The sequence below is a fragment of the Haliaeetus albicilla genome, chromosome 9 (assembly GCF_947461875.1).
Source record: "Haliaeetus albicilla chromosome 9, bHalAlb1.1, whole genome shotgun sequence".
Taxonomy (NCBI): domain Eukaryota; kingdom Metazoa; phylum Chordata; class Aves; order Accipitriformes; family Accipitridae; genus Haliaeetus; species Haliaeetus albicilla.
Window position 1 is genome coordinate 17088590 of NC_091491.1, and position 26497 is coordinate 17115086.

Sequence of the window (26497 nt, forward strand, 5' to 3'; positions counted from 1 at the left end):
CCAAAACACAAGGGCTGATGAAGAACTAAATTCATTCTTTCCAAGTATCAGTGTAGGTTTAAAAAAAAAAAAAGTTTTTTAGGAGGCTGACATGTTAGTTTAGTTGTTTTAGGTTGGCAGTTCATGTGTGTGTCCTAAATTTCCAACCTATACCAAGTCTTAGAAATGAAAGTGTATTCAAAAACTTGTAACCTATACGGTAGCAAAGTGCTATTTCTAGATAGCCAGGTCAGCTACAGATATTACGAGTAATACATGGAGTATATGGTACTACACTTGCTTCTGTCTCTTTAGATTTCCTATTTTATGTTTCCTGTCTTCAGGTGTGTTTCATAAACTTTATTTTCAGCAAAAATCTGTTATCATTAATCTCAGTTGAAATTTTCTTGTTGAATGGCTGAATTGAGGATAAAGAATATATATCAGTAGAGCTTAGCAGTGCACACATCTTTCTCAGCTGTGATTTTGGATGCTGCAATCTTTTTTTTTTTTTTTTTTTTCAGCACAAGTCCCAGATAGGTGAACTTTGAAACCTTTGTTTAAAGAGAGCTTGTTTTCAAGAAAGTCCACGGCCAAGTTTGTAAGGGAAAAAGAAAAAAAGTTTTATAAGCAGTTGGAGCTCTCCTAAACAGTGTCACTGGACATGAGCCAAGATCCTGGGGAGGCCCACCTTTTCCTGACACCCGGTGGCAGTTTCTTGCGATGAAGGACCCCTAAGGACATGTGGTTGCACAGGTAATTTGCGTGAAGATGTCACGTTCTGTACTGCTCACAGAGGTGCTGCTGCACAAACTGGTTTCATAGAAGGGGGATGCACTGGTTTGTACCATCTCCAATGCAAGAAAACTTCTGAAAAGGACTGTGGTTTTTCTCTAAAATGTTTAAGATTCAAAATTCAACAGAAGATTTTGTGCTGCTGAGAGCCAATCCAGTACACCAAAAGGTGCAGGGCAAGCTTCTTGCCCTGCCTTCTCACAGCAGGCAGCTGATGGGGCAGGCACTGCCTGCTCATGGTCAGGGGGGTTAGTTGCCTTGGCTGTTTTGTGGTGGAATGTTTGATGAGAAAGTAAAGGGGGAGGACTCTTAAAAATAGCAATATGTTTCCCTTTTGGGGTCAAGAGACTTCAGCACTGGGTGGTCACACTTACGAACTAAACATAACCATTTCCACTTGCCAGAGAATCAAAAGAAAAGAAAACAGATTTGAAAAAGGCATGAGTGGGTGCCTCAGCTGTTCCATGTTTCTCCTGCGTGCAGGTAAATTGCCAGGCTCCCCCTGAGCACTGTTTGTTTAATGACTAAAAAGAAAGCCCTTCATGTCACTCTGAAGAGTAAATATCTGAAGTTATGGATTAACTAAGTTCCAGCAGAGCTCATGGCAGAAGAATAGATCACACTGATTCACACTGAATAAAGCAGTAAGTGCTTCAAAAGTATTGTATCCTTCGGGATTTCAAAGTACAGCTTGTTTTAATGAAGCATAAAGCTTGTAAAAAATGTCTGGTGACAAGGGGATGATGTCGGGGCAGACAAGAAGTGTTCTGGGAGAGCTGCTGATGGGTTAAAGGGAACTAGCAAACCAGTCTGGAGGGCCTCAAATTGAACAGCCGCTTTGGAGCTGGAATCGGAGAAAGTCACCGCACAGCACAGCATTCAGCGAGGGAGCTGCTCTGTGAAAAACAAGTGAAGGAGATAGCAGAGCTATCTGAATAGAAACTGTCTGCAGCAGGGGAGTTGTTCTGCGGTTCAGCAGTGCACTCCCCTTCACACCTACCTTCTCTTCTTTAGGTGACTCCTGCCTGCAGTATGTGGAAGCTCATTACCATAGGGGTGCTGCTGGCTGCCTGCTCTTCACGAGTCTGTAGTACCTCAAGTAAGTTTTCATTTTAGAGATCACCTTCACCTTTTTCCAGTCGCTGCAAGTGTGTTTACTGCTCATCTGCCAGTCACAGGGAGTGGCTGGAATCGTTCCCATTATGGGGGGTTTGAATTCCTCTAGCAGAGCTTGGCACACACAGTGCTGGGCCATGATGGCTGCCTGGTCACAGCCCTCATGAGCCCGACAAGCCATCTGAGTACCACAGAGCAGAGGCTGGAGCTTGCTTCTGCAGCACAGCACTGACAGCTTATGGTTTCTAGAGCAGGCTCTCTTGCTGTCCTAGAGAGGGGCTGTTGCTCTGATAAGTGTTCTTTGGAAAGGACCACTGCCAGTTTTCAGCCAGCTCTTTTCCATGCTTGTGCTTTCACATTTTTGCTTCCAGTATTTTACAGCAATAAAGATGCAAACCAAGTCTTGAAAATCCGGAAGCGGGCAAACTCTTTTCTGGAGGAGCTCAAACCGGGCTCTGTGGAACGTGAGTGCATTGAAGAGCGGTGTGACTTTGAGGAGGCCAGTGAGATATTTGAAACCAAGGAAGCAACAGTAAGTTGGTATTTTTTAAGGATGAATGTGGGACTTAAGTAATCAATTGTTTGTTTTCTTAAAGTTTTGCAATCCAGTGCATAGGAGATCTTGCTGTCAGCACTGAACACGCATCAGTCCTGACTCCGAAGGTGTAGGCATGGTTTTGAATGTGATTGTGTTACAGCAATTGTCAAGTTACCACCTGTATGGGCCACAAAACTTGGCTGCTCATGCATGTCCCACCTGACCTAACTGTGATGTTTTGGTCCCAGCCAGGTAGTCTCAATCCCTGCTTGACCCCATTGGCTCTTCTTGCTGCCACTGAGTTTTTTTGCGGTCCTTCCAGTCCTTTGCTCTCTGTTGTCCATTTGCCAGTGCCAGCTGCCTTTTGCTGTATCTCCCCAGTCTCCCACCTGTGCCTGACAAACATTTCTCTTATCACTAGGTTCTCTCTCTTTCTCCAACCCTCATATTTTCAATTGGGCACTACCTGTATTGTCAACATCACTGATTCCTGCCCCTTTCCACACCTGATCATTGTGTTGCCTTGGACTTTTTCTTACTGTGTTAAGCACAGTAGACTCGCCACGTAGAATGAATCAGTCCTTGCTGTCACTCAGACGCCAGAGTGGAGTAGAGTCTTTCTTCACAATGCCCACGTTTTGTCTAACTGGGCACAAATGAATTGTGCACTCAACAACACTGGTGACTTACCTGGCAGTAAGTGACAAGAAAACAGAGAAGCTGTGGGGATATTGAGCGGTTGTGGTGCTGGTGAGTCTGCGAGCAGGGCAGGGTAATATGTGCTGAGTATAGGTGATACATGAACGTCTGGGTTGGCCAGTTTTGTTGGTTTGTAGTGCCAGTCACTATGCTGTCAGGAAGAATGAGACTGACGCTATTGACTGGGGTGCAGTGCTGTATTGGCCAAGACCATGATACACTTTAAATCCCTCACTTGTTAAAAATCTGCTTGTAGCCTTAACGTAAGTTTTGTTTCTCCACAGCTAAATTTTTGGAGCAAGTATATAGGTAAGTGAAAGACTTCCCTAATCACTTGTCTGTGTTTCCTCAAGAGTAATTGGTACTTGGCCTTCCTGCCACCATGTATCACATACTGATTAAAATTCTCATTCTCTCTTATATGGGGTGTGCAAACAATGTTTTCCTGTTCTAACATACAAGCAGCCTTCCTAAAAAACTTGAGGTATATCTGTGTCTGTCCTCAGTCATCTTTCCAGAGCTAAGGCACTGGTCAAAAGTGCTTTCTGATGCTCTAACCCTGCCTGACATGGTCCAAAGAGGAGCCCCACCCCTGCTCTTCACTTCCACAGTAACCTGCCTCTGCCCTGTCTGCCTCAGGTTTTGCTCTTTCTTCCCCTTCTGCCCACTCCACTCACTCTACAGCTGTGGTTCAGAACCCAAACAACTAGCCTTGTCTCTGGGCCAGCACCATGGAGGTATCACCATTTGGTGGCAGAAACCATGGATGATGCTTGGGAATCTGGGGAGGGTCTGTTCGTGTTAATGTTTGATCTGTGAGCTCTGTATGATTCAGGGACTGAGTTTTCCTGCCTCTGTTTCAGATGGAGATCAGTGTGACCCACAGCCTTGTTCCAATGGGATCTGCAAGGACAATATTGGAAAATTTTCCTGCATATGTAACAAAGGCTGGGAGGGGGTTTTGTGCAATTATGGTAATGTTGCCTTTAATCCACTATAAAATAACATTATTTGTGACAGGGATCTCTGTGTAATAGGGATCAACACTTTTGACATTGCACAGTATACTTGCTTTCTTTACTAATGTGATTTCTCTTTTGCTTCATTATGTGGTAAAAGGATTATCTGTGCTTATCTAAAGCAAAATGAAGTTTGTGTTGCCATGGGAGAGGTTTGGAGATCTGAGATAACTAAATTTTACAAAAAGTACTGGAAATAATTCTGTAAAGCAGAGTTTTCAGTTACTTCAGAACTATCAGTACAGGGATGATGGTGGTGTTTTTTTACAATACAGGGTGAAAAAAAACCATCCACTGCAAATATTTGATTGTCATTACTGTGACAATTTCTTCCTTGGACAAAAGCTGGATAGCATATTTAGGGATGTGCATGTATGTCGTGTATCATCAACACTGTGCACTGTCTGACTTGCACTCAGTGACTGAATTTTCTGTTTTCCAGTCTACCTGCCCTGACAGTAATCTCTGGTTTTCTCCATCTCCCCACTGTCTTATTCTGGACCAAGATGTGTTTGTTGTCTCAGGGCTCAAGTGCCATTAAAGCCCACAACTTTCATCCCAAATCCATTGTCAGCTGTTGCTCGCTTGAATGGCAATGTCATTTTGCCACTTTACCTTCCTGTGACTCTTTGGCTTTCCAACTTCTCATGTCTCTCTTGCTGTTCATTTTTTCCACAGAGGTCAAATACACCAACTGTACTGTCAATAATGGAGGATGCGAACATTTCTGTAGGGATGACCCTGCCAACCAGTGCCGCTCTTGCAGCTGTGCATCTGGGTATCAGTTGATGAACGACCATACCATGTGCGAGCCTGTAGGTAAGAGGAGGATGTTCATAGTCGAGATTTGACAGGCCATTATTCAAACATGAAGTAAGAGGGTGTTATGGGAGAATTGTCTGCAGTGCACTTTGTACTAGTTTTCAAAACATCTATTCCATGCAGAGAAACTCTGTGCCTGCATTTCCCAACTTCATACCCACTTTATGGCCTTTAACCCGTGTTTGCATCATGGAGACATACAGGGGAATCAGGAAACTGCCTCCTCTGCAAAGCATTGAGGAATTTCCATGAAGCCACTGAATAGTATTGCCTCGGTTAGAGAGATGGAGGGAGTGCTTTAGAAAGAGGTTTTGTATTGGGTGATCTGATCTTCGCTAGTTAACTTCTTTGCATCTCCTGTAGTGGAGTTCCCCTGTGGAAGAGTGAAAATGGACTACATTGAAGCCAAAGTAGGATTCAATATTCGGCTCATTGAGGGAAAAATAGGAAGAAGGGGAGGCAGCCCTTGGCAGGTAAGGAGAAATAATAGTTTAGGCTCTTCCCAGACAGCTCTGCCTGCCTTGCTGCTCCAGAAAGGCACCTACATTACTAGTGGTGGTGTTACGTGAAGCTAAGATTCCTTTAGCTTAGCTTTTTCAAAAGCAATCCAAAAGTTGGAGTAACAGGAAAAAATAGTTTACTACCTGTTAGGACTCTTGACCTTGTCACCGTTGCCAAGTTTTTTACCTTACCTTGCCAACAATGTCAAGAGAAAGGGTAGTGATGACACTTACCTACTCTGTTGCTCCATCCTGGGGAAAGGCCACTTAATCACTGCAGCTCGTGCTGTGCAATGCATGCTCCAGCTACTGTAACAGCCTTATGGTGCGAGTGTGAGGTAATCTTCTCCCCCTTTCTGCATGGATCTGTTCTTATAAGCCTCATCTGTCATAGATTCAAGTTAGCAGATTTAATCACCAAAATATGCCATAGCTTTACAGAGCAGGTCGGGACATCACAGAGAAAGGGGAGACCTCACGGAGCTTATCATGAAACTAGTGAATGCATATAATCAGGGCCTGGTTCTATTTGACATTAAAGGCCCTTTTACGCCGTAGCATGAGAGTTGGAGCCTGAGATGATACACTGTCTCTGGTGTGCTGTGCACACAAGAATAATACCCTCATTTGAGCTCTGTGTTTCAAAGCTTTGAAGTACCAAAGTGCTTCTTTGCAGTGACCAGCATTGTGATTTGGATGAAGCCAGCCCTCATTCAGGAAGAATATTCAAAACTTTTTGTAAGTGTTCCATTCATAGTGCTTTTGTCTCACTGTAGAGCTTTGGCTTCAATGAATGTGACGTGCTTTGGTGCTTGATGCGTCTGGGCATTTTGCCACCACAAAGACGACTGTGTACAATATTTTGTGAGCCGTGCTCCATGCAGCGTCAGACCTCTCTTTTTTTGTTTCAGATTATGCTGCAAAATAGCAAAGGGAAATTTCTGTGTGGGGGTGTTCTCATCCATCCATCTTGGGTCCTAACGGCAGCACACTGCACTGAGGCAGAAGAGGGGCTCAAAGTAAGACTTGGTATGGAAAAAAAGCCTGTTTTTTTTAAATACAATTCTTTCATTCCCAAGGTTTATCATCTCAGGAGAAAGCCAAGCAAGTTAAGAAGACAAAAGTCCTTCTCGGTTGTAGGTTTTCTAGGAAGTATTTAATACGCACCTTAGCACAAAACAAAAAAGTTTAGTAAAAATCTGATTTCATCTGAGCCACTATCAACATTACTATGGAAGTGAGCTGTCTCCTGAGCACTGCTGCTTGTCTATAAAGTCGAAAGACTTGTTCTCTTCTGCTTGTGTTTTTCTGATAATGAAAATATTCAAGGTCATCCCAATACTGAAAAAAAAAGTCTTGATCCCAGGAGGAGAATGTCACAGTGCCTCTTACTGCCTTTTCATACATTTGAACACCATTACTTAAGAGAGTTTCAGTAGAGGAGAGGTGCTGTAGAATGGCAACACTGCCTTTACTGGCACTGCTGCTCTTAAGCGTGAGAAAATCTGTGTCACATACAGTACTGCTCCTGAATTAACAGACAAAAATAATTAGTGATCCATTCACACTTAAGTAGACTTTTTTTTGTTAGTGTTTTCTATCTACCATTGGTGACAGAGGCATAACAACTCAACTGCTTTCTTTCACCATTAGTGAAAAGATAGGTTGTTCCCAGTAATTGTGGAGAGTCTTGCAAATACGTTGTCTGTATACGTAGCCTTGAAATATATTGTCTGTACGTGTGTTCCATATATACTGTGGATGTGCAGATGTTTGAGAACAGAGACAATAAGGCACATATGGATGGATGTGTTTATGTACATCCTCCATTGTTCAACATAAAGAATGAGTGGAAAAGCATGCAATACAGCCTTGGGTCCTTAGTGCCAGAATATCCACCTTTTCCACAGAGGGACATGAAAGTAGAAGTGTGTGTGGTAGTTTGGGAATATGCATACATACTACACATCTCCAAGCACTTCCAGTTACTAGTAAGTCATTTTCTTCCCTTTTAAGTGATTGCCAGTATGTATATTTAGTTTTAGTGAGGCCCAAGAAGAAGAAACCTGTGCAGTTTGCTTGGTAAAGGATCTTGGAACATTTTAGGGGGAAAGCAACCATCAGATGGGGTGTCTTGAATGCTCTGCAGTGCTAGATGTAGCTTTGAGTGTAACTTCAAGGGATTAGGTCAGTGGGAAAATGGTAACTAGGGGAAGTATTGAGGCTGCACTTAAATTACTCCATCCTGGCCTCATACTGCAGGTCTTGGTAGAGATCTGTGCAGTCTGACAAGCTTTCAGCTGGGACAGCCATGCCTAGAGATCTCTCTGCAGCAAAAAAAGAAGGGATGGGATCTGTCAAGAGAGTCTTGTGCTGTCCAAATAAAAAGTGATTTCCAGTGGGTGAAGAAAAGAGTCGGCACTTGAGAACCCTGATTTGAGAAGATTTTTTTTCTTTTTTTTTTTTTGACTTAAATGAAACTCAAGAGACGTCTCACATAGATTTGGGGTGAGTATACAGAGTAATTTATAATGTGAGGATGATCAGCCATAGGGACTCAAATTTCTCTCACTCTCCTAGCTACCCAAAAGACCTTTCTTATTAATAGAGGAAGAAGCAAGTGTGTGGTCATGGACTGAGAGCTGTGATGCATGAGAAGAGAACCCTTTTCATTCAGTCTTGAGCAGTATTGCTGTGGTGAGATGGAAACCACAGAAGGGTCCTTTACTGGGGGTGGAGGGAGGGGGGCAGGGGGTGCAGGACTGAGATGACTACAGACTGACACTTCACCAAGAGAGAAGAGATTCTTCTTTAAATGATATTCCAGGTCAAGCAGAAGGGAATCTTTTTAAGACCCAGCCTAACATCATCACATGGTTGTCCTTTTACATGTATCTTTTAGGCATTTTACTGCCACCAGAAAAGCAGTTCTCATCAGAAGAACCCTAAACGCTAGAGACATGTAGTGAGATACATGGAACAGAGTTTTGAATGGAGACATTGCCGTGTCTGTGGGGGCAGGTGTGAGCTCCATGATAGTGATGAAGGTGTTTGTACTGAGACTGCAGAGGTGATACTAGACCTCCCTCTGTCAGGCTGGGGTACCCAACACTGTTCTGGACTCGACCCACTGTAGCTCTCTGCTTGCCATACCTAAGAGCAAAACTGGAAGGGAAGCTCGCGTCTGGGTTTGCATTTAAGAGCTTGGGGAGTAGTCCTGTAGCAGGACTCACATGGGTTTTTAGTGTCTGAAGTGAAAAGTTAGATCTCAGAGTAGCTGAAGTTTTGGAAGATGGATTTGAGAACAACCCAATTTTCCTACTTGTGGCTCTTGTTCCTACATCTCCAGTTTAAGAGCATCCAGAAGTGTGTTCAGAGCTCTAAGAAAACAGAGCAGGTAGGTGAATGTAATGATTCAGTTCAAAATACCGTCTCTCCCTTCAGAGAACAGGTCTCACACTTCCTTGTTTATGTAGAACTTCATAGTTAATATTTTTCTGCCAGCAACAAGATTATGATGCTACTTATTGTGTAGAAGGAACTAGATGCATTTCACACAGCCTCTAGGTTCGGTACATCCAGGTGTGGATAGGACTTCTGGAATTTGAAACTCTTGGGGTGGATAACTCAACTGAGAAAGGAAGTATTCACTACCAGAAGTCAAAAGGGTCTTCTCCTGGGCTGGAGCAGGGGGAGCTGTTGCTACAGTAGCACCGGTGTGAAAGCTGTCACCTGCTTGTTCATAGGTTTCTTAGAACAGAGAGAGTTCATGGCCATGCTTGTTTACAGAGCAGAAGGTATACTCCTACACAACTAAACTGCCTTTCTCAGAGGAGATGATCTGACAGCGTTCAAGTCCAGAGTTACTTCTGAGGCCTAAAGCAGACGTTTGTATCTGTGAAGACAGGAATAAACCCTTGCTCCTTACCTGCCAGTCAGCCCCCAGCCACAGTGGCTGCAGAGTAGGTATCAGGGAAATGTGCTCCAAGGGTGCTACGGACACTGTTGCCACAAAGAAGAGAGGTTGTAATAGCAGAAAAAAACAGATTTGTGAGTGTTGGCTTGATAATAGCAAGTCCTTCAGGCTCTGGTACTATTTAATACAGGTGTCCCCCCAGAGCAGTTTGAGCCATCTGCTGTCTGCTGTGTCCATGTATGAAACATCCATTGGCTGTCTGCAGAGGAGGAAGAGGAGAGACTGAGAAATAATTGGTCTGGAAGTCCCAGATCCAAAGCTGGACTTAAGGGGTCTTTGGGGGTCTTCTATTTCTGGAACTACTGTGGTTCATAAAGTCCCTATGCTTGGAGACACTGACCCTTTACAGAAAAAAAAACCAAAACAAAACAACAAAGAGCTGCAATACCTCATTGACAGGCTCAAGCACAGGGGAGCTTACACCAAAGCAATTGACTTCAGAAGACCTTGGTCATGCAAAGTCAGAGCAACTTGGCTTTAGAGTTTGTATCTGGAGAGACTCAAATAAGACTGAAAGAAGGCAAAAGTTAACGGAGGGGTCGGGGAACAAATCTGAAGGACAGTATTGTGAAGCACACATTTGAAAAGGTGGTAATGAAGAGCAACTTCCAACTCGCTTATAGAGACTGAGAAGGAAAGGACACTTCTGTCACACACATGCAGCATGAGGAGAGATGAGGTGTCAGCTTGGATGTCCTGCCATCTCATGTGCTTGGATGTGTGCCTGCCTGCAGCTTGAATGTGCATAATGGACAGTTCCCCAAAGAAGTGTTTTTATCAAGTACATACTGAAGTAGGCCTTGATATGAAGCTTAAATTAACCAACAGCACAGTTCAGAAATGTGGCAGCCACTGATAATTATTCTTGGGGCTATCTCTTCACATCCTATCAGAGCAATCTGTTTCTGTCTTCTCCAGTGTATCACAAGTGACTTGTTCTTGCCTTTCTGGCCCTTTTCAACTTAGTTTCCTGCTTCCTCTTCCATAACCGCTTGGCCCACAAAGTGGCCGTGATCACGTAGCAGAAATAACAACTGTGAAGTCTTAAGTAGTCAAAAATTCCTTAAAATAGAGATGCAAGATTTCAGAAGGGAATAGCCTTACCAGTCAGTCGTCTTTATCTTATAAATACTGAAGTTCAGTCATTCAGGCACTGGTTATACAGCATAAAGCTCATGTACTGTTGTAAATGTCTTGCTTTGCTGTATGCTTGCTCTCCCAGCTTTCAGTGCTGACTCCAAGAAGATTGTTTTGCTCCTGAAGAAGATCTCTCAAGTTGCACAAGTGTATTGTAATACCCACACAACAGGGCAATACATAGGCATTTCAGCTTCTCAGCCGATGACCATACTTCTAGGGTACTAATTCATTTAGTACTGTATGTATTCATGATTTACGTAAATATGGAAAGTTTACAGATTTGTCCATCTAGTAAGAACACTGTTAAACCTATAACATAAAATGAACAAATGTCTATATCATAAGGGAAGTAAAAACATGAAGCACAGTTCTAAAGAGCAGTGTAATCCAGATGCCTTGGCATTCAAGGTGAAGGAAGATTTGGTAGCATCTGTCATGTTCTTGTTTGCTCTTCCAGGTAAATTCCACCGTCTCCGTACTGAGGCAGATGAGCAAACCATTTGGGTTGATAAATGTGTGAGCCACGAAAATTACACCAAGGAGACCTCCGATAACGACATAGCCATGCTGCACTTGGCTGAGCCCGTGATGTATAACAAATACGCGCTCCCTATCTGTCTTCCCACCCGTGCCCTGGCAGAACAGGAGCTGACAAGAAGTGGGAAGCAGATGGTGGTAACTGGCTGGGGCAGCACAAGTGATGCTAACCACAATTACTCTACTTTCCTCAGTTATATTCAAATCCCCATGGTTCCCCGGAATGAGTGTGCCCAGGCAATGAGATTTGCTATCTCTGACAATATGCTGTGTGCTGGGAGCTTAGGAGACAAAAAAGATTCCTGCGCTGGGGACAGTGGAGGCCCTATGATCACTAAATATAAGGATACTTGGTTTTTGGTGGGACTGGTGAGCTGGGGTGAAGGCTGTGGAAGAAGGGAGAAATTTGGAGTCTACACCAAAGTTAGTCAGTATCTTGAGTGGATCCAGCACCACATAGATGAGATGTCAGCTTCTTGGAAGGGTTGATTCTGATACTGAGAGTCTGCGATATTGTGGCTATGTGCTAGTGACAGTATGCAGTGTAATGTACTGTCAGACCTTCAGTATTAAATATTGAGTATATGTTAACCTTGTGTACTGTTTTCATTGGTACCTATTTTTTTTACTTTTTTTTTTACATTGTTTACATTGGTTAGTTTCCAGGTCATGTTGTTTATTTGTAGCATGGTCATACTTAGGCCATACAGGCAAGAAGTAATACCCTGTTATACTGAGATGCTGTACAGCATTGTAGAAAATAAGATAGTCCATGGTCAGACAATTCCATCTTTGAAGTGTAAAATGACTGAATTGGTTGGGGTGGGGGGGAGGAGGGGACGGAGAAAAGTGTTTTGCCAGTCACCGTACTGATACACTTCTGTAATTTCAGCTTTACTGTAACTTATTATCCACAGTAACTGTTTTGGTTTGCTCTGTATTTGTATAACTTTTCTCTCAACGCAATGAAATTTTAATATCATCATCACTGCCTCCACTCGTTCACATTTTGCTCTAGTGCTCATAGATTAAGTTGATTCAGCAGGTCACTAGAATTTCTCCATATCGTCTTTGCATACTCAATGCCTGATTTTACCCCCCACAGACTTCCTTAAAAGTCAGTGGGAATTCTGGTGTTATTTAAAAAAAAAAAAAAAAAAAGCTTTAATTCCAGGCTTTCACATGCTCTATTTATCCTCAGGTCCATAAAGCTCTTCAAATTAGCAAGCTAAACAAACACTTTTGTTCATTCCTATTCTAGTGAATGCAATCAGCTGCAGGCTATATTAGCATTACTAATCCTTGCTGATAAATATATGCATGTCTGTGTGTATATCAGTAAGTAAAGGAAAGATACATAGCACCAATATGTTCATAGGAAGTAGCAATAGTCAAAATGAAGTTTAGTATCACAATTTATACTTGCTTTTAATCTTAGCACTTCAGCCTGCTAAATTAATCTTGTAGAAAAAGAAGTGACACTAACTCTGCTGTAGTGATACATGTTTCCAACATCTCAGTCAGGATTTGGATGCGTATTTGGATCAGTGAACAACTTCAGTCTGCTCTTGTGATGAGACTCTTAAATGAAAACAACTCGGGTACAACTAAATTGTATTAGGATTTGTAAAAAATTTAATATGGTGTCAGCAAAGAGGTTTAATACCTCTTAAAGTTGTGGACTTAGTCTTGTTGACTTACAAGCTGCTTATGTGCTTATTAAGGAAGTGCTGAAGCTGATTCATGCATTAAAGAAGTAACAGTCAGGCTAAGTGCTTCATGTTGCAGGTAAGCTGAAACAAGAGTACAGTCAGCCATCTCTCTGTGTCGCTGTCTCAGTCTCTCTTTTTCTCTTTTTTTCCCCTCCCCTTTTTTATTTGGGACTGGATTTAAGGATCAACAGATGTTAAAGAATAATGCTTTGAACAGCAGTCTTCCAGCCAGGGCCTGCACCAAGAATACCTGCTTCTAAGAAGGCTGACGTTGCTAGTCATTGAATTACAAGGAAGAACATTATTGTGTTCAAAGCCAATAAAATATGGGTCTAATTAAAGGCAGAAATCATAATGTCAGTGAGCAGCTGTGACTATTACAGGGCAATATCTGCCTTCCTGCAAGTGACTGCTATGAATCCTCCTACACACTCACAGCTCTGCATATTTCAACAGAGGTTTACAGAGCAGCTTGTGTATCTTCCAGATCAGCTGGTCTTACCTACTGAAAGATGATGGAGTGTCAGAAATCTTCTCTTAAAAATTCCAGATTTTCCTGAAGAAATTTGTTGCAAAGAAGTTGCTTTTATTGTTGGAGGATGTTTTTAAGGATTTTTTTTTTTTAAATGCACCCATCTATATGCGTAGAAACACGCACACAATTTTCTTCTGATTTTGGATTTCAAATGTGTTTCATAGAATCCAGAAGGTTGTCTCTCCTCTGTCAATATTTGTGACTGGTTAATGATCAACCTCTTGACCTCATGGCTGTTCCTGGTGTACATCCAAATCTCTCTCCTGTCTTCCCCTAAAAAAATAAAGAAATAAGTGAGTATAATTGCATGGTTCTGTGTAAAGTGAATGCATTCTGGATCCTGCATTTTTGGAAAAATTATACAGGCAGCAAAGAGGTACGTGCTGTCAAATCCTGGTAAATTATTTAGCTTGGGAAGGTAATATGAAGAAGTACAAACTTCTGTCTTGTAACTTTTACTGCCAGGTACGTGGTAGATGTTTCCTCATTGGGGTTTGTGCATACGGTCTTACTTGACAAGAGCATCAGTAATTACACAGCAGCTGCCATCATTAGAAACTGCTGGCTGAAGTGTGCAGCTCAGCCCTAGCCTGAGATCATTCGCAGTTAAAACAAGGCTGTTGCTGGAACTGGCTTCTCTCTTCAGGCCTGATCCATGCTTCCTGTGTTCAGCATAGCTTTTTTATTACTTTTGTGGGCTTTGGATCAGACCCTGCACCACATCCTGGGCTAGGTCAATCTCTGCACATTGCCTCGCGAACCGTTGGGATTCCTGTTGTAGTGTACAGCATCGGTGTGGCTTGGAGGAAAAATGGACATCAGATCAAAATGAACGGGGTAGAATTTGTTTTCTTTGTCCCTTCTCTTGTCCTCTTGCTTCTACTTCTTAATCTTTTTTGCAGGCTAATTCATCCTTGTTTTTGTGACAATATACCAATTTCATCCTTCTTTTCCCTCTGAAGGAAATTGGCAGGAAGTCAGAGTGTTCTGAATGCTCACTAGAATGGAGAGCAGTTCCTCGCTTGTAACGTTTCTCCTACTGATGTGCTCCATCAACAGCAGCTGTCCGTTTTCATATTCAGGTAGGTACTTCTGAATTACTTTCTAAACTTAATTGTCTTACTGTGGCAGTCTTGGCATTTAAACTGAAACTATGTTCCTTTTTTGAACACAAAGTCCTGTGGGTTGAAGAAGCACTTCCTGAAATGCACAAGAAAAAATGAATATTCATGTATATATTTCCAAGAGAAATCAGCCTTTCTTAACTTCCTGCTTAGACCACTATCCTGTTGAAGAGTATTCTCCTTGTGACATTGAACCCAAAATCTGAATTATTTTTGCATGACAAAGTTTGGAATTTCCAGTTTGGGAAGCTATAAAATTAAGCACTTTCAGCATGTGTTCTCGGGCCTTACCGTGATTTTACTACAGCAGCTACACAAGGTTTGGAAATGACTTCAGAGAGGTTTAGAACAGGCATGAGTGTTAACAGGATCTCACATATCATTATGGCTGTCCTTGCAGAGGAGGAAGAGCAGAAGTAGAAGTGGTCTCTGCAGACCAGAAGGCTTTACAACAGGCATACAACCCCCTCTGTGGGGGTTACCAGCTTACAATAGGCAAATCCTTCAAAGGTGACCTCAGAACTCAAGAGGCGGCAAAGGGCAATTTTACTGATGTAAGTGAAAGACATTTTCCCTATTACCAGACAGCAGGACCTGTCCAAAGCTTTTCTAAGCTAAGAGTTTTTGCGGGCTGTTTCTAATTGCCTAGAAATGAAGCAATTTAATATTATTCTAGAACTTCGGTCATTGCTATAGATACTGATCCTGCAACTGCAAAGAAACGTGTCTTTATGGTCCATCTCCAAAACTGGGTTCTTTGTCAAAGGATTTTGACTTGTCTAGGACACTAAACCATGACTTGGAAAACAGAGTACTGTTAAGTGAACTACTGTATGAATTTTAGTAGGCTTTGTCAGATTACAAAGCGAGCTTTCTTATTAAAACACTTCCTAGCAGCAGTTTTTCAGTCAGATGGATGGGTTTTGGATATAGGGCCACACTTCTGGAGATTAAACAGAAACCTCCATCTTCTCTCAATAGTGATGGCATGTGGTATAAGTACATCCACGAGGACTGAGTGAGCCTTCATTTTCCTTCAGAGCATCCTGGCTGGAAAATCCCAGGAGCACTGTCCTTCAGCTAGAGGTGCCATAGCAAAGACTTGCTATGGAGCAGCAGGGGGTATGTGGGGAGGACCTTACTGCCATAGTCCCTCTTCTGGCCACTCCTCCCTTAATTTATTGGCAGTAATAGCTCTTAAGACATTGCAGGAGGAAGGCAGATAGCTTAGTGAAGTGAAGTGGAGATGAACTAAATGTAAGTACAAAACTGACACTTTATATATTTCTTTTAATGAAGGAGCGGTGTCTGTCCTATTGTGGCCACAGTAGCTACCTGGAAAGCACTGGGTCTCCATTACCGAGTATCCAACAAAGCTGACACCAAATACAAACTGAACCTCTCCTTTCAGCTTTATCCACGTGCACACACAGCCAGGAAACTAATAATTGTTGTGAATCAGGATGGTGAGACAGAAAAATATAACCAGCTTCCAAAGAAGAAGCTGCAATACTCAAGAGTCTGGTGGAATAAAAAATTATTTCTGCACTAATCTGCAAGTCTCAGTAGTGAGTTTTCTGATTCACTAAAAGAAAGCTTAAACTACTAGTGTCTTTTGTTGGAACACAGACTAATTTTATTTTCCTTTGGGCTGTTTACATAGATTCCCGCTCCCCTACTTTGTATTGTTTACTCAACTGAAAGCATGCATGACTGTGACTCTAATGATGCTGGTTTGTTGTCTTGCAGTATCAACTGTTCAATTTTGTTTTTCTAGTGTTTATGAGAAAAGATGAAGCACACGAGGTGCTGAGAGTCCATAAACGTGCTAACTATTTCCTAGAAGAGATTCGTCCAGGGAACTTGGAGAGAGAATGCAATGAGGAAAAGTGTTCATTTGAGGAAGCTAAGGAGATCTTCCATTCACAGGAGAAAACGGTGAGAAACTTTATTTTAGGAAAAAGAGAGGAAAGTTAACAGCAAGCTGTAAGTAACCCTTCCTGAGCCACCTGGCATAGCTCTGGCAGGTGTGTGCCTATGGATTCTGCAGCTTGATAGCCAGAATGGGTCACTCAAGGCACCTTGTGAGATCTCACTTTCTAAGGGAGTGCTCAGTTTGTTGTGTAAACATTAAACACAACTCCCTACAAGTATCCAAAACCTATTTCTGTGAAAGCCTCAATCCAGCAACGTGATTCTGACATTTTCAGAGGCCACTTGCTTCATCAGACCCCTCCAAATACAGAGGAGAAGCGCCTCATTCCCAAGGCCCGATAGCATCCAGCTGGGAAGCAGGGCTGCAGGCATTCAGCCACTCCTGAAGCAGGAGTTTGAACTGCAGTTTTAAATAGAGGTGCCTAATTTCTCTTGTGTCTAGCCCAAGTTGCTTAGGTGATGTCTTCCTTAGCAGGTAATGCAGCACAGTAGAAATGGCTCTTCAGAGTGAAGCAGTTGGTGCTGGGGACCTTGCATTGACAGGTTTTGTGGGGAGGGGGGTGTCACTTGAAAATCCTAGGCTGGTGCCACAGTCCTTTCACTGGCTGCAGCGTTTATGGATCTAAGCTTTCTGTTTAATTTTCATTCCAGTACAGCCCAGTTTATGCGCTCTGTGGCTGGCCCATGATGCAAATGAAAGTGAGCTGCATGGTGATGATCAGCAGATCTGCTCTGAGAATGTATTTTATGGTTCTACTCAAAACATTAATTTACAGGCAGCCTAAAATACCCAGTTTTCCAGATTATTTCTTCAGTAACCATTATGACCACTTATTGCCTGTTTTCTTCATTTGTGATTTCTTCTTGCAGATGGAGTTTTGGTTCAATTACAAAGGTAGGTAAAAAAAGAATTTAAAAAAAAAAAAATCTATTTTTTGTGTCCCTTCTGAGCACAAAGAATTATCTGGCAATTTAAAGCCAGGCTCCTCTTAATTCCTGGAATTACACTAAGCTTGTTTCTTCTTCTTAGGTTTAAATCCATGCAGTACAAATCCCTGTAACAATGGTGGAGTCTGCAGAATAAGACACTACAATTACTTTTGCATCTGCCCCCCAAAATTTGGAGGAGACAACTGTGAAAAAGGTGAGTCCAGGAACAGACACATTGAAATTCATTGTGAAGGAAGGATTAAGGCTGGAAATTTGGTCCTTGGATACTTGAGCTGAACCTTTGCACAGGCTTCTCACTGAGGTTATCAGTGGCGACTTTGCCTGCCTGATACAGAACTGGTTGGTTGTTTAAGTTTCATACATTAGAACAGTGTTTTCTTATATGACATGTTGGGGCACCGCCACCCTAGGAGGGGAATCACATTGTGACAGGGGCTGTAGGTACTTCTAGCTCTGCTGTGGAGAAGAGGAGGGTAGCACCACCTCCTGTCATACAGCAGCTGCAGTTCTGGGCTCTTGCATTCATCTGTGCAAGCCCTGAGGAAGGCACATGGCCTTCTCCCACCTTCCCCCAAGAAAGCAGAGGGATAACAAGTCTAGTAACTCCTGCCATAGACACCTGCACTGGAGATCGTTCATGGTGAGGCCCTGTTCTCTTTTTAATTTTATTGAGTAAATGCATCAAATTAGCCAAAGCTTAGTGTAAACCAAAAAAATATTGTATTTCTGTTGTAATATACAAATGATGAAAAATGAAGTAGAAAAGCTGCCTCTTACCAGATTTTTGGTCCTCTGAAATACAGTATCTGGTTTGCAAAATGACTGAGGCATGAAATTACAGCAAAAGCCAAACTGACATGGAAACTATGAATCATAATTTTTTTTCCCCCACATGCTTTTATTGACCTTTTCTTTTTACAGTGAAGCAATTAAACATGATTTTTTTTTTAATGTGACAATGTATAAAAAACTCAGTCAATTTCTCGTAGACTTGGCCCCCACCAAAACACCTAGTACTTTAAATCTGTCATAATATAAAAGAGAAGATGTGCAGACAGATCACAAATGGATGCATTTAGAAGCGTTTGCTCTTCCAGGCATTTTCTTGCTCCTGCTCTACAGGCAGACAGGCCTAGAGCCCAGCTGTGGCCTCAAGACAAAGCTGGCAAGTAAGAAAATAGTAGAAACGGGCAAAGAACAATAGACATAAAGCAACATGTTTGGTTTGCTACAAGTCAGCATGGTTTTCTGGAACTGTAAGAGGTAGTTCCTTCTGTTTCCCTGCAAGATTTCAGCAGATTTTTTTTCCTGCTTTCTTTTGTATAATAATAGCGCTAGACGCTGCTCAGGGGTCCCTGCGTAGCAGTAACCAAGTGAATGCCTGTGTGTTTCCATTGCAGAGAAGTTTGAATGCTGGTATAAGAATGGTGGGTGCTGGCAGTACTGCAGGGACGGCAGCAGCGCCTTTCACGTGGTGTGTTCCTGTGCAAAGGATTACACCCTGCATGAGGACGGGAAGAGATGTGTGCAAGCAGGCAAAGCAGGGTCAGCTCAGAGTTACTTCGGGTAAAGAGCAGATTTGCAGGCACCGTCTTTTACTCTTCACTAGTTGCAGAAGAGCTACAAATGCTGTAGCTACTGCAGCTTGCATTTAGTGTGTGGAAAAGATCTGTCTTATTTATAATGTTGTGTTTATTTTAAATTTTAAGGCTCTTCTCAGTCAGGTGTCTCTGTAATCCAGTGTCCCCATACTGGGTAAAGGAGCAGTAGTACAGTCTGGGGTGGGCCTGTCCCTCCTAACAGCAGCACAGGCTTGGATAAACTGAGTTATGAAGCTAAACCGCAGTGTTACAAAGCAAGGGGACATGAAAAGCATCTTTAAAGCTTTGTGTTAAGGTGTCCTGTTGCAAGGGGAGAGCTGGGTTTGGATTCTGTCCTGAAGGGAGCCCTTGGCGGACTGTTCCCGAAGTAGCCAGCCGTGGCTGACACCTGTGGTTCAGAAAAGGCACAGCTGTGTGCTCCGTTTCTCGGTAATTAGTTCTAGACACCTTGGTCAGATGATGGCGGGGGTGGGTGGTGAAAGTGGAGTTTGACATTTGGACAGGAAAAGTTCTACTTTTGTGTTAAAAGTCCGACATGACACCACACACCCTAAACTCAAATCTTTCTTGCTGTCTTTCCTCCCTCCAGCACCATTTCCATGTGGCCTGATTAAAGCCAGGCAGGCTCTGGAGGAACAGCGGCTGGGGCAGAAAAGGCTACCAAGGGGACTGCGTGAGCGCAGGGATGATGATGTAGCCAAGTGGAATGAGAGTATGGAGGGTGCAGTTAGGCAAATGGAGCTAGAACAAAGTGCTGTTGGGGAAAACGGGCCCTTAAAGGATGCCTTTGGGCAGAGCATGCACATGGAGGGTGATGCTGGACAAACTGAGGTGGAGGTGGAAGGAGATGCTTCCAGCTGGAACAAGACCCTGGTGGACTCCATGACCCAGAAGCCGCTGGGGGATGGTGCTGCTGGGCAAGAGGCAGCTGTCCCTGCGCAGGACGAGGCAGTGGAGGGGACTGTCAGGACTGGCAAGCCCCGGAGAGGCCCGGCTCCGAGGACTGAGCCAACCCCAGGCCCTGCATGGCAGAACGAGATCATGGTGCTTGCTGCTCGGCAGAAAGAAAGGGTGGAAAATGCTGCTGGGCAAAACCAAACAGGGGAGAGCGCTGGCCAGAGCAAAACAGGGGCCGTTCAGACCATGCGTGATGGGCTTAATCAGAGCAGTGACTGGGGAAACGTTTCAGCCACACCTCAGTTCGTCCAGGTAAACGTCAGCTCTACCTTAGAGCACAATGACTCCAGGATAATGGGAGGAACTTTGTGTCGTCGTGGGCATTGCCCGTGGCAGGTAATGTTTTTCTTCCAGTCTGGCCATAAATACCACACCTCAATGCTTTCTTACTTTATCATCATCACTGGTTCCATCTGGAGCAGAGTTCATCAAGCATTATAAAGTTGGGTTTTTTCAGGTCTTTTTGATGATACATATCTTAGGTGCCTTATTTACCATTCTTCCCCTATGCTAGGTATGTGCACTTCAGTCATCTCAGCTTAATACTTTCTTAACTACATCAATCCAATCTTCTCCTGCTCTGTTATTCAGGTTCTTTGTTTCTAAATGTTCTTGATGAGAAGCCATGCTTTTGAATGGCTGGTGCTATTTTTCACAAAGATTTTTCTATGACCAGGTAAGATTCTTCATTAGAATGCTGAGCTTTTTGTACTTGTTACAGTAAGGAAGATAAAACAGAGGGCTCAAATGTGACAGTGAGCAGCATGGGGCAAGTAGGGGAACTTCCCTGAAATGTTTCTTTTATTTCCACTATCTTGTTTTGGGTTTTTTCATCTTGGTTTTGGGCTTTGTGTGTGTGTGTGTGTCCTTACTTGTTACTAATTTTCACTTATTTATATTGTCTCTGTTTCATCAGTGTACTATTACTGTTTACAGGCATGTGCATAGTTAACAGACTGATATAAAAAAACTCAGGTTACTGTCAGTCTATTTTATTGCTGTCACACAAAAAGATTTTCCCATTCCACCCATCAGGAGGTATTTTACAGGTGGAAAAAACAGTACACTGACCCTCTGGGGACCGACCATGCAGTCATTGTGCACTTTTGCAAGCTGAAATGTCACTACTAGTGAATTGTATGGGTTTCTGCCATCTTACACACTTGTAGGGGGAACACCAGCTGCTTTCCTTCTGATCAAGTGAGACCCAATTTTGGGTTCCATGAAAGGGAATGTAGCCTGAATGCTGCCTGACCTATACAGTTTCTTCTTGAAATAAAGTGTTACCATCCAGGAAGTTTTAAATTTTCATTGCATCAGGCAATTCGTAATTGAATCTTGTATTATATATTCTAATATTATTTTTTCTAAAAAATTCTAGTTCTTCATAACTTAAGACAGAATTTTCAGGTAATTTTGCAATGTTTTGTTCAAGCACTACTGAATAGAATTAAAAGCATCAGTAGTACATTGAATTAAGCAAAATGGCTTATGTAAAACATACTCCGAGAACTAGACCAAGGTAGGAGGCCAGACTGTATTGCACCTTCTTCCACTATTTGATTATTAACTAACTTCACTGAAACTGCAGAGTACCAAAATTTAAGTTTTTCCTTCAGTTTAACACATGAAGTAACAGGTTCAGGAAGGAGTTTAATTAAAGAGATGCTGAGGTATTAACAGGGCTTATAATTCTGAATAGACAAGACAAACATCTAACACTGAGCAGTGTGTTTTTACTTCTCCATTTTCTACTCTGTAGATCATTCCAAATTTTATTACCAATAAAAGGAAAATAAGAAAGTTTCTGACTCTCCACTCACACTTACACTTGACAACTAGGAAAGTAAAAAATTCTTTTCTGTCCCTTGTTCATGTAGACAAACACCGCGCTCTTCTTTTTTTACCCTCAGTACCAATGAAATACACCTTGTGTTACTGTTCTCCCCTACCCCCAAAAAATTTGAAGCCACATGAAAAAATCAGTCATACCTGTTTCCTTAGAAGAATGCCAGTCACCATAGCTCTAATCCTATTTGATTTTGTCAAGCTTAGTTCATAATATTCTGCTCCATTGTCACAGATGTGCAGTCATTTTATTGCCATTTTGATATCAACATCTTTGCTTGGTGCACTATAGTCATTATTGCCAGAAGTGTTATCTTCAAGATATAGAGCCTGCAACTGACCAGAGTGTGAGTGACAGTGTGCATACATACCCAACACAGCCCTGGTGACACGTTCTTCCTCATCTTTCATACAGGTTTTGATCCGGAATAGTAAAGATACTGGTTTCTGTGGAGGGAGTTTAATCAGCAGTCGCTGGGTGGTCACTGCTGCTCACTGCCTTGATCTTGTCAGACCACACCATGTTACCGTAGGTGAGTGCAATTTGTACATTGTATAAACATAGGGGTAATCGCTTACTTCAAATGCACTTTCATTGTACACGAACACAGTAAGCTACACTCAGATTTACAGAATGCTTCATTTTCTTGGCAATGGGTAAGTGCAAAGGGGCTCCAGCTGGTCCCGTTTGTTTTCAGGGAGAGCCTGGGAGTGTAAGGCACAGATTTATCTTTTTCTGTCACCCATTTTGACAAACTCATTGTGCATGGAGACTGAGTGCTTCCTAGTGTACACTGCAGAAGGAAGGATTCCTGTAGGTGACAGTCTGCTCTCAAGCCAGTTGTTTTTTAATCAGCCTTAAGATTAGTTTCCTGCTGTGCTACCTGCTTCTCCTTGTGTGTAACTGCCTCAGAGCAGAAAGCCCCTCTCCCTTGTAATAGCACAGGTTACAACAGCAGGAACTGGAACCCCTTGCAGCAGGAATGCTGCAATAAACAGTCTTGTGCTTGGAACCTCCAGGAGAGAGACGTGCAAGAGGAACAAACAGAATACAGCACTGGTTAACTGACAGGAAACAATTCTTCAGCCTTATCTATGGCTGCATCTTAATGCTTAGTTCATGCACCTGAGGGGGAAAATGCCAAGTCCCATGGAAGCTTAGACAAACTGTTCAAAATACAGTGCTTACTACAAAGCACTGACAGTATTTATGGCAAAATCCTTACCCCAGAAGCCACAATCTCTGTAAGTATCTATTCATCCAGTCAACAACCTTGTCCTCCCCTTAAAGGACAAACAGGTAAGCTTGATTTGCAGGATCAGATCAGCAGTGTAAGAAATTATTGTTACAGAGCATGAGTTGTTTTGGTTGGTGCCTTCTTGGGACAGAAGGTCAAAGCATTAATTCACTATCATTCCTGTTCCCCCATGACAATACCATGCAGGCTGTTTAGTTTGCTTAACATTTTAACTTGTCATGACTGCAGGAGACTTCAACAAATACCAAAGAGAATTCAAAGAACAGAAGATTGGTGTGGAACGGACCTGGACACATCCACATTATGATTCAAATCACTACAACGGTGACATTGCCTTGTTGTACTTGAGCAGTGATGTTATTTTTAATGAGTATGCAATTCCCATCTGCCTTCCAAGCCCTAACCTTGCCACCCTGCTATCTGAAGAAGGAAGAATAGCGATGGTAAGCGGATGGGGTGCCACTCATGACAGAGGTTCGACTCTGCGCTTCCTCATGAAAGTCTGGCTGCCCATTGTGAACATGGAGACCTGTCAGCGGTCAACAGACAGACTCATTACTGACAACATGTTCTGTGCAGGTTACAACACTGAGGTTGCAGACACCTGCAAAGGGGATAGCGGTGGCCCTTTCACAGTGCCTTACCACAACACTTGGTTTCTCTTGGGGATTGTAAGCTGGGGCGAGGGCTGTGCTGAAAAAGGAAAATACGGTGTATATACGAGAGTGTCCAACTACATCCCCTGGATTCAAGAGGTTGTTGAAAGTGTAGCAGATTCGGAAAACGTTTCCATTAACTTCTCTAAATACCACTTTTAAAAGTGGGGACAACTCTAATAGACTGTTTCAGTCTAAGACACAATGCAGTTCCTCTCCCTTAATGGTATACAATCAAGATGATTGTTAAAGCGATTTTGAGTCTGTTTACCACAAATGGTTAAATCGTTCATTCAAGTATTACTGAGTAAAATACTTGTATACAATAAAAGAACTATTCTGCAAATAACAAAGGAGTAGTCAACTACAACTTTTCCTAATGTAAATTCTGATCAGAAAATTGGGGTTGTTTTAGAGAAAGAAAAAGCCATTTGGCATATAGTCCTCTGTGTGAATGAGGTGCTTAGAAAAGGAAGTGCATTGCTGGGAGTGGTGTCTGTCCTCTAGTTACAGCACAGCATGCCCAACACAGCCATTAAGGATTTGTAAAGTTTTGTCACCGAGTACTACCACTACCTCATGTACAACTCCGTTTACTAAAATATGAATGTTTTCTGATACAAAAACAATGTATGGAATTGTGGATTACAAACTGCACTGGATAAACTGTCTGAGAGGGAACCCACCCAGCTGCAGCTGGAAGAACACAGAAGGATTGGTAGAATTCTGAAAGAAATAAATTGCTGGGAGTTGAGGAACCACTGGCTCCTGCCCCTTGAGGGGCAGCCCTACTTACAGTGCAGCTCTGCTGCAGCAGCTGCTGAGGAAAGGCATGAAGATGGGCTATATGCTTCCACGCCTGCTCTGGGCAGAGTACTACAGCAGTGGAACTACAAAACACAGAGCTGCAGAAGTAGCAAGTAGCAGAACTGTCCATTTTTCCCTTTTTTCTAAGAAAACACCATTTTCTTTATTCTGAAGAGGCTGCCCACCCCACCATGCACGCTATTTCTCTTGCCCAGTTTTTGATGAAAACCAGTAATTCAGACATGAAATATTTATGAACACTCGATGAGGAAAAAGCCAATGCACCACCACAACACGAAACGACTTTTCTATCATCCTAAAACAAAAGGAAGATTGATCTTGTGCACCAAGCCATCCCTCTAAAAAGTTGATTTCCCCACACATAAGAAGTTTTGCATACTTAAAAGAAGTGCTCAAAGCCAAAAATGCAAGTGAAATAAAATACTAGATGCATAAAATCCCCCAACTAATTATCCCATTGAAGTACCTACATTACCATCTTTGTAGAAGTGCCCTTCTCTGCTGCTTCCTTCTGCTAAAAATTAATAGGTGGTCTTTGTGACCTATGTCAAAAGTTTTCATTTGGTGACTTTTCTTACAATACACTGTTTTAATTAAAAAAAAAAAAACAAACCCAAAACCCACACTCACACCAAGAGTGGTTCTGTTCCTCAGCTTTGTTCAAAGCCTTGTAAAAGAAGTCCATTACCATTCACAAGAAATGGAACCTTTTTGTTTGCCTCAGAGAACACATGATGATGCTGAGCTATTATGATTAACTTTGATGGCAAGAAACTGTATTAGGACTGCACAAGACCACAAGGGTCAGTACTTTAAGGAAATAGCTCTTAAGGTTTAAATGTAGATCACAATCCCCTGTGACTGCAGTACCAGAACTACAAAAAACAACCAAACCACCCCCCGAAAAAAGCCCATCCTAACCCATAAGAAGACATTCAGGGCCAAACAGAACCTGGGTATGAACAGCTCTACACCAGTCACTTATTTTTCACATAGTTGCACCTGCCCCTACAGCAGTAGGGAATTCCCTGTCCTTCCCCCGGCAAACCCTTGAAACTTTCAGCATGCTAAAAACACACACCTGAGGTCAGTTACTGTCATATGCAATACCTGGGCAGAGGAGGTGAAGTAGTCTTACAAGCAGAATTCCTTTAGTAGGGTCCATGCAGCACTGGCATCCTCCTTCAGGTTTTGCTTCCAAGTTCATGTCCCAGCATACAGCTTTATTTTATTGTCCGTCCCCTTCAGCCTTACAGGAGCATATTTAAAATGCGGCCATCCGCGTACTTACATTATGTCCATTAACAGTGCCAGCAGATGCCAGAGATAACAAGCACCTCTAAGTCGGCCCACACCCCCATCCCTACCTCAAAGAATTCAGAGCACTACAGAACTCGCATTACAGCAAATTAGGCTGTGCCTCTGGAACAAAGGTGACTTTTTTACTGAAATGCCAACTATCAGTTATCCACTCATGGAGAAGAGTCCTCGTCTTGTAGGCAAGCTCAGCAAACATTTTCAGAGGTAGAGGTAAAGAAGCAGAGGTACAAAATGTTGCTCTGCTGTCTTTCTGTACCACCAGGGACAAAGAAATAGCAGCTTATCCCCCAACACAGAGATCGGAGCCTTGTCCTTGCCCTGGTAAAGTAAACCTTTTAGATAATCACTATTAGGCTACAGAACAACACACATTTGAACTACCCAAACACCAAAGCAAAAGAAAAAAGATTTACATGGCTTTCAGCTCTACAAAATGGACTCACAGCCATATCAAGCCCTGCAGCAATGGCTCCACGCAGCCAATCTGAGTGCTGCATAAAGCACCCAAAAAAGAAAGGCCCAGCAATCTGATATTCCATCTTCTTGAGCAGTCTGCCTAACCTCAATTCCAAAGTCTGGCTTACTTAAAAAATAATCATCTATTCTATCAGGTGTCACAGAAAAGCCCATCAGCTGCAGCCCTTTGTTCT

At 42.6% G+C, this 26497-nt stretch overlaps 2 protein-coding genes across 3 annotated transcripts; both read left to right on the top strand.

Moving 5' to 3' along the window:
- Positions 1-527: 527 nt before the first annotated feature.
- PROC (protein C, inactivator of coagulation factors Va and VIIIa) lies at positions 528-11712 on the top strand. Of its 2 annotated transcripts, XM_009928442.2 has the most exons (10): positions 528-735; positions 1258-1418; positions 1789-1873; positions 2262-2422; positions 3412-3436; positions 3991-4101; positions 4825-4965; positions 5332-5441; positions 6380-6497; positions 11042-11712. In XM_009928442.2, the coding sequence occupies exons 3-10, from the start codon at positions 1807-1809 to the stop codon at positions 11608-11610; spliced, it is 1302 nt and encodes a 433-aa protein (XP_009926744.2). In that variant the 5' UTR covers positions 528-735; positions 1258-1418; positions 1789-1806; the 3' UTR covers positions 11611-11712. The 2 variants fall into 2 exon arrangements, with proteins under 2 accessions (XP_009926744.2, XP_069648037.1); XM_069791936.1 differs by lacking the exon at positions 1258-1418.
- Positions 11713-11882: 170 nt separating this feature from the next.
- LOC104324317 (coagulation factor IX) lies at positions 11883-24052 on the top strand. The gene is made up of 8 exons (XM_069791941.1): positions 11883-14450; positions 16270-16430; positions 17298-17322; positions 17458-17571; positions 18779-18913; positions 19569-20272; positions 22200-22317; positions 23272-24052. The coding sequence occupies exons 1-8, from the start codon at positions 14360-14362 to the stop codon at positions 23859-23861; spliced, it is 1938 nt and encodes a 645-aa protein (XP_069648042.1). The 5' UTR covers positions 11883-14359; the 3' UTR covers positions 23862-24052.
- The last annotated feature ends 2445 nt before the right edge of the window (positions 24053-26497 follow it).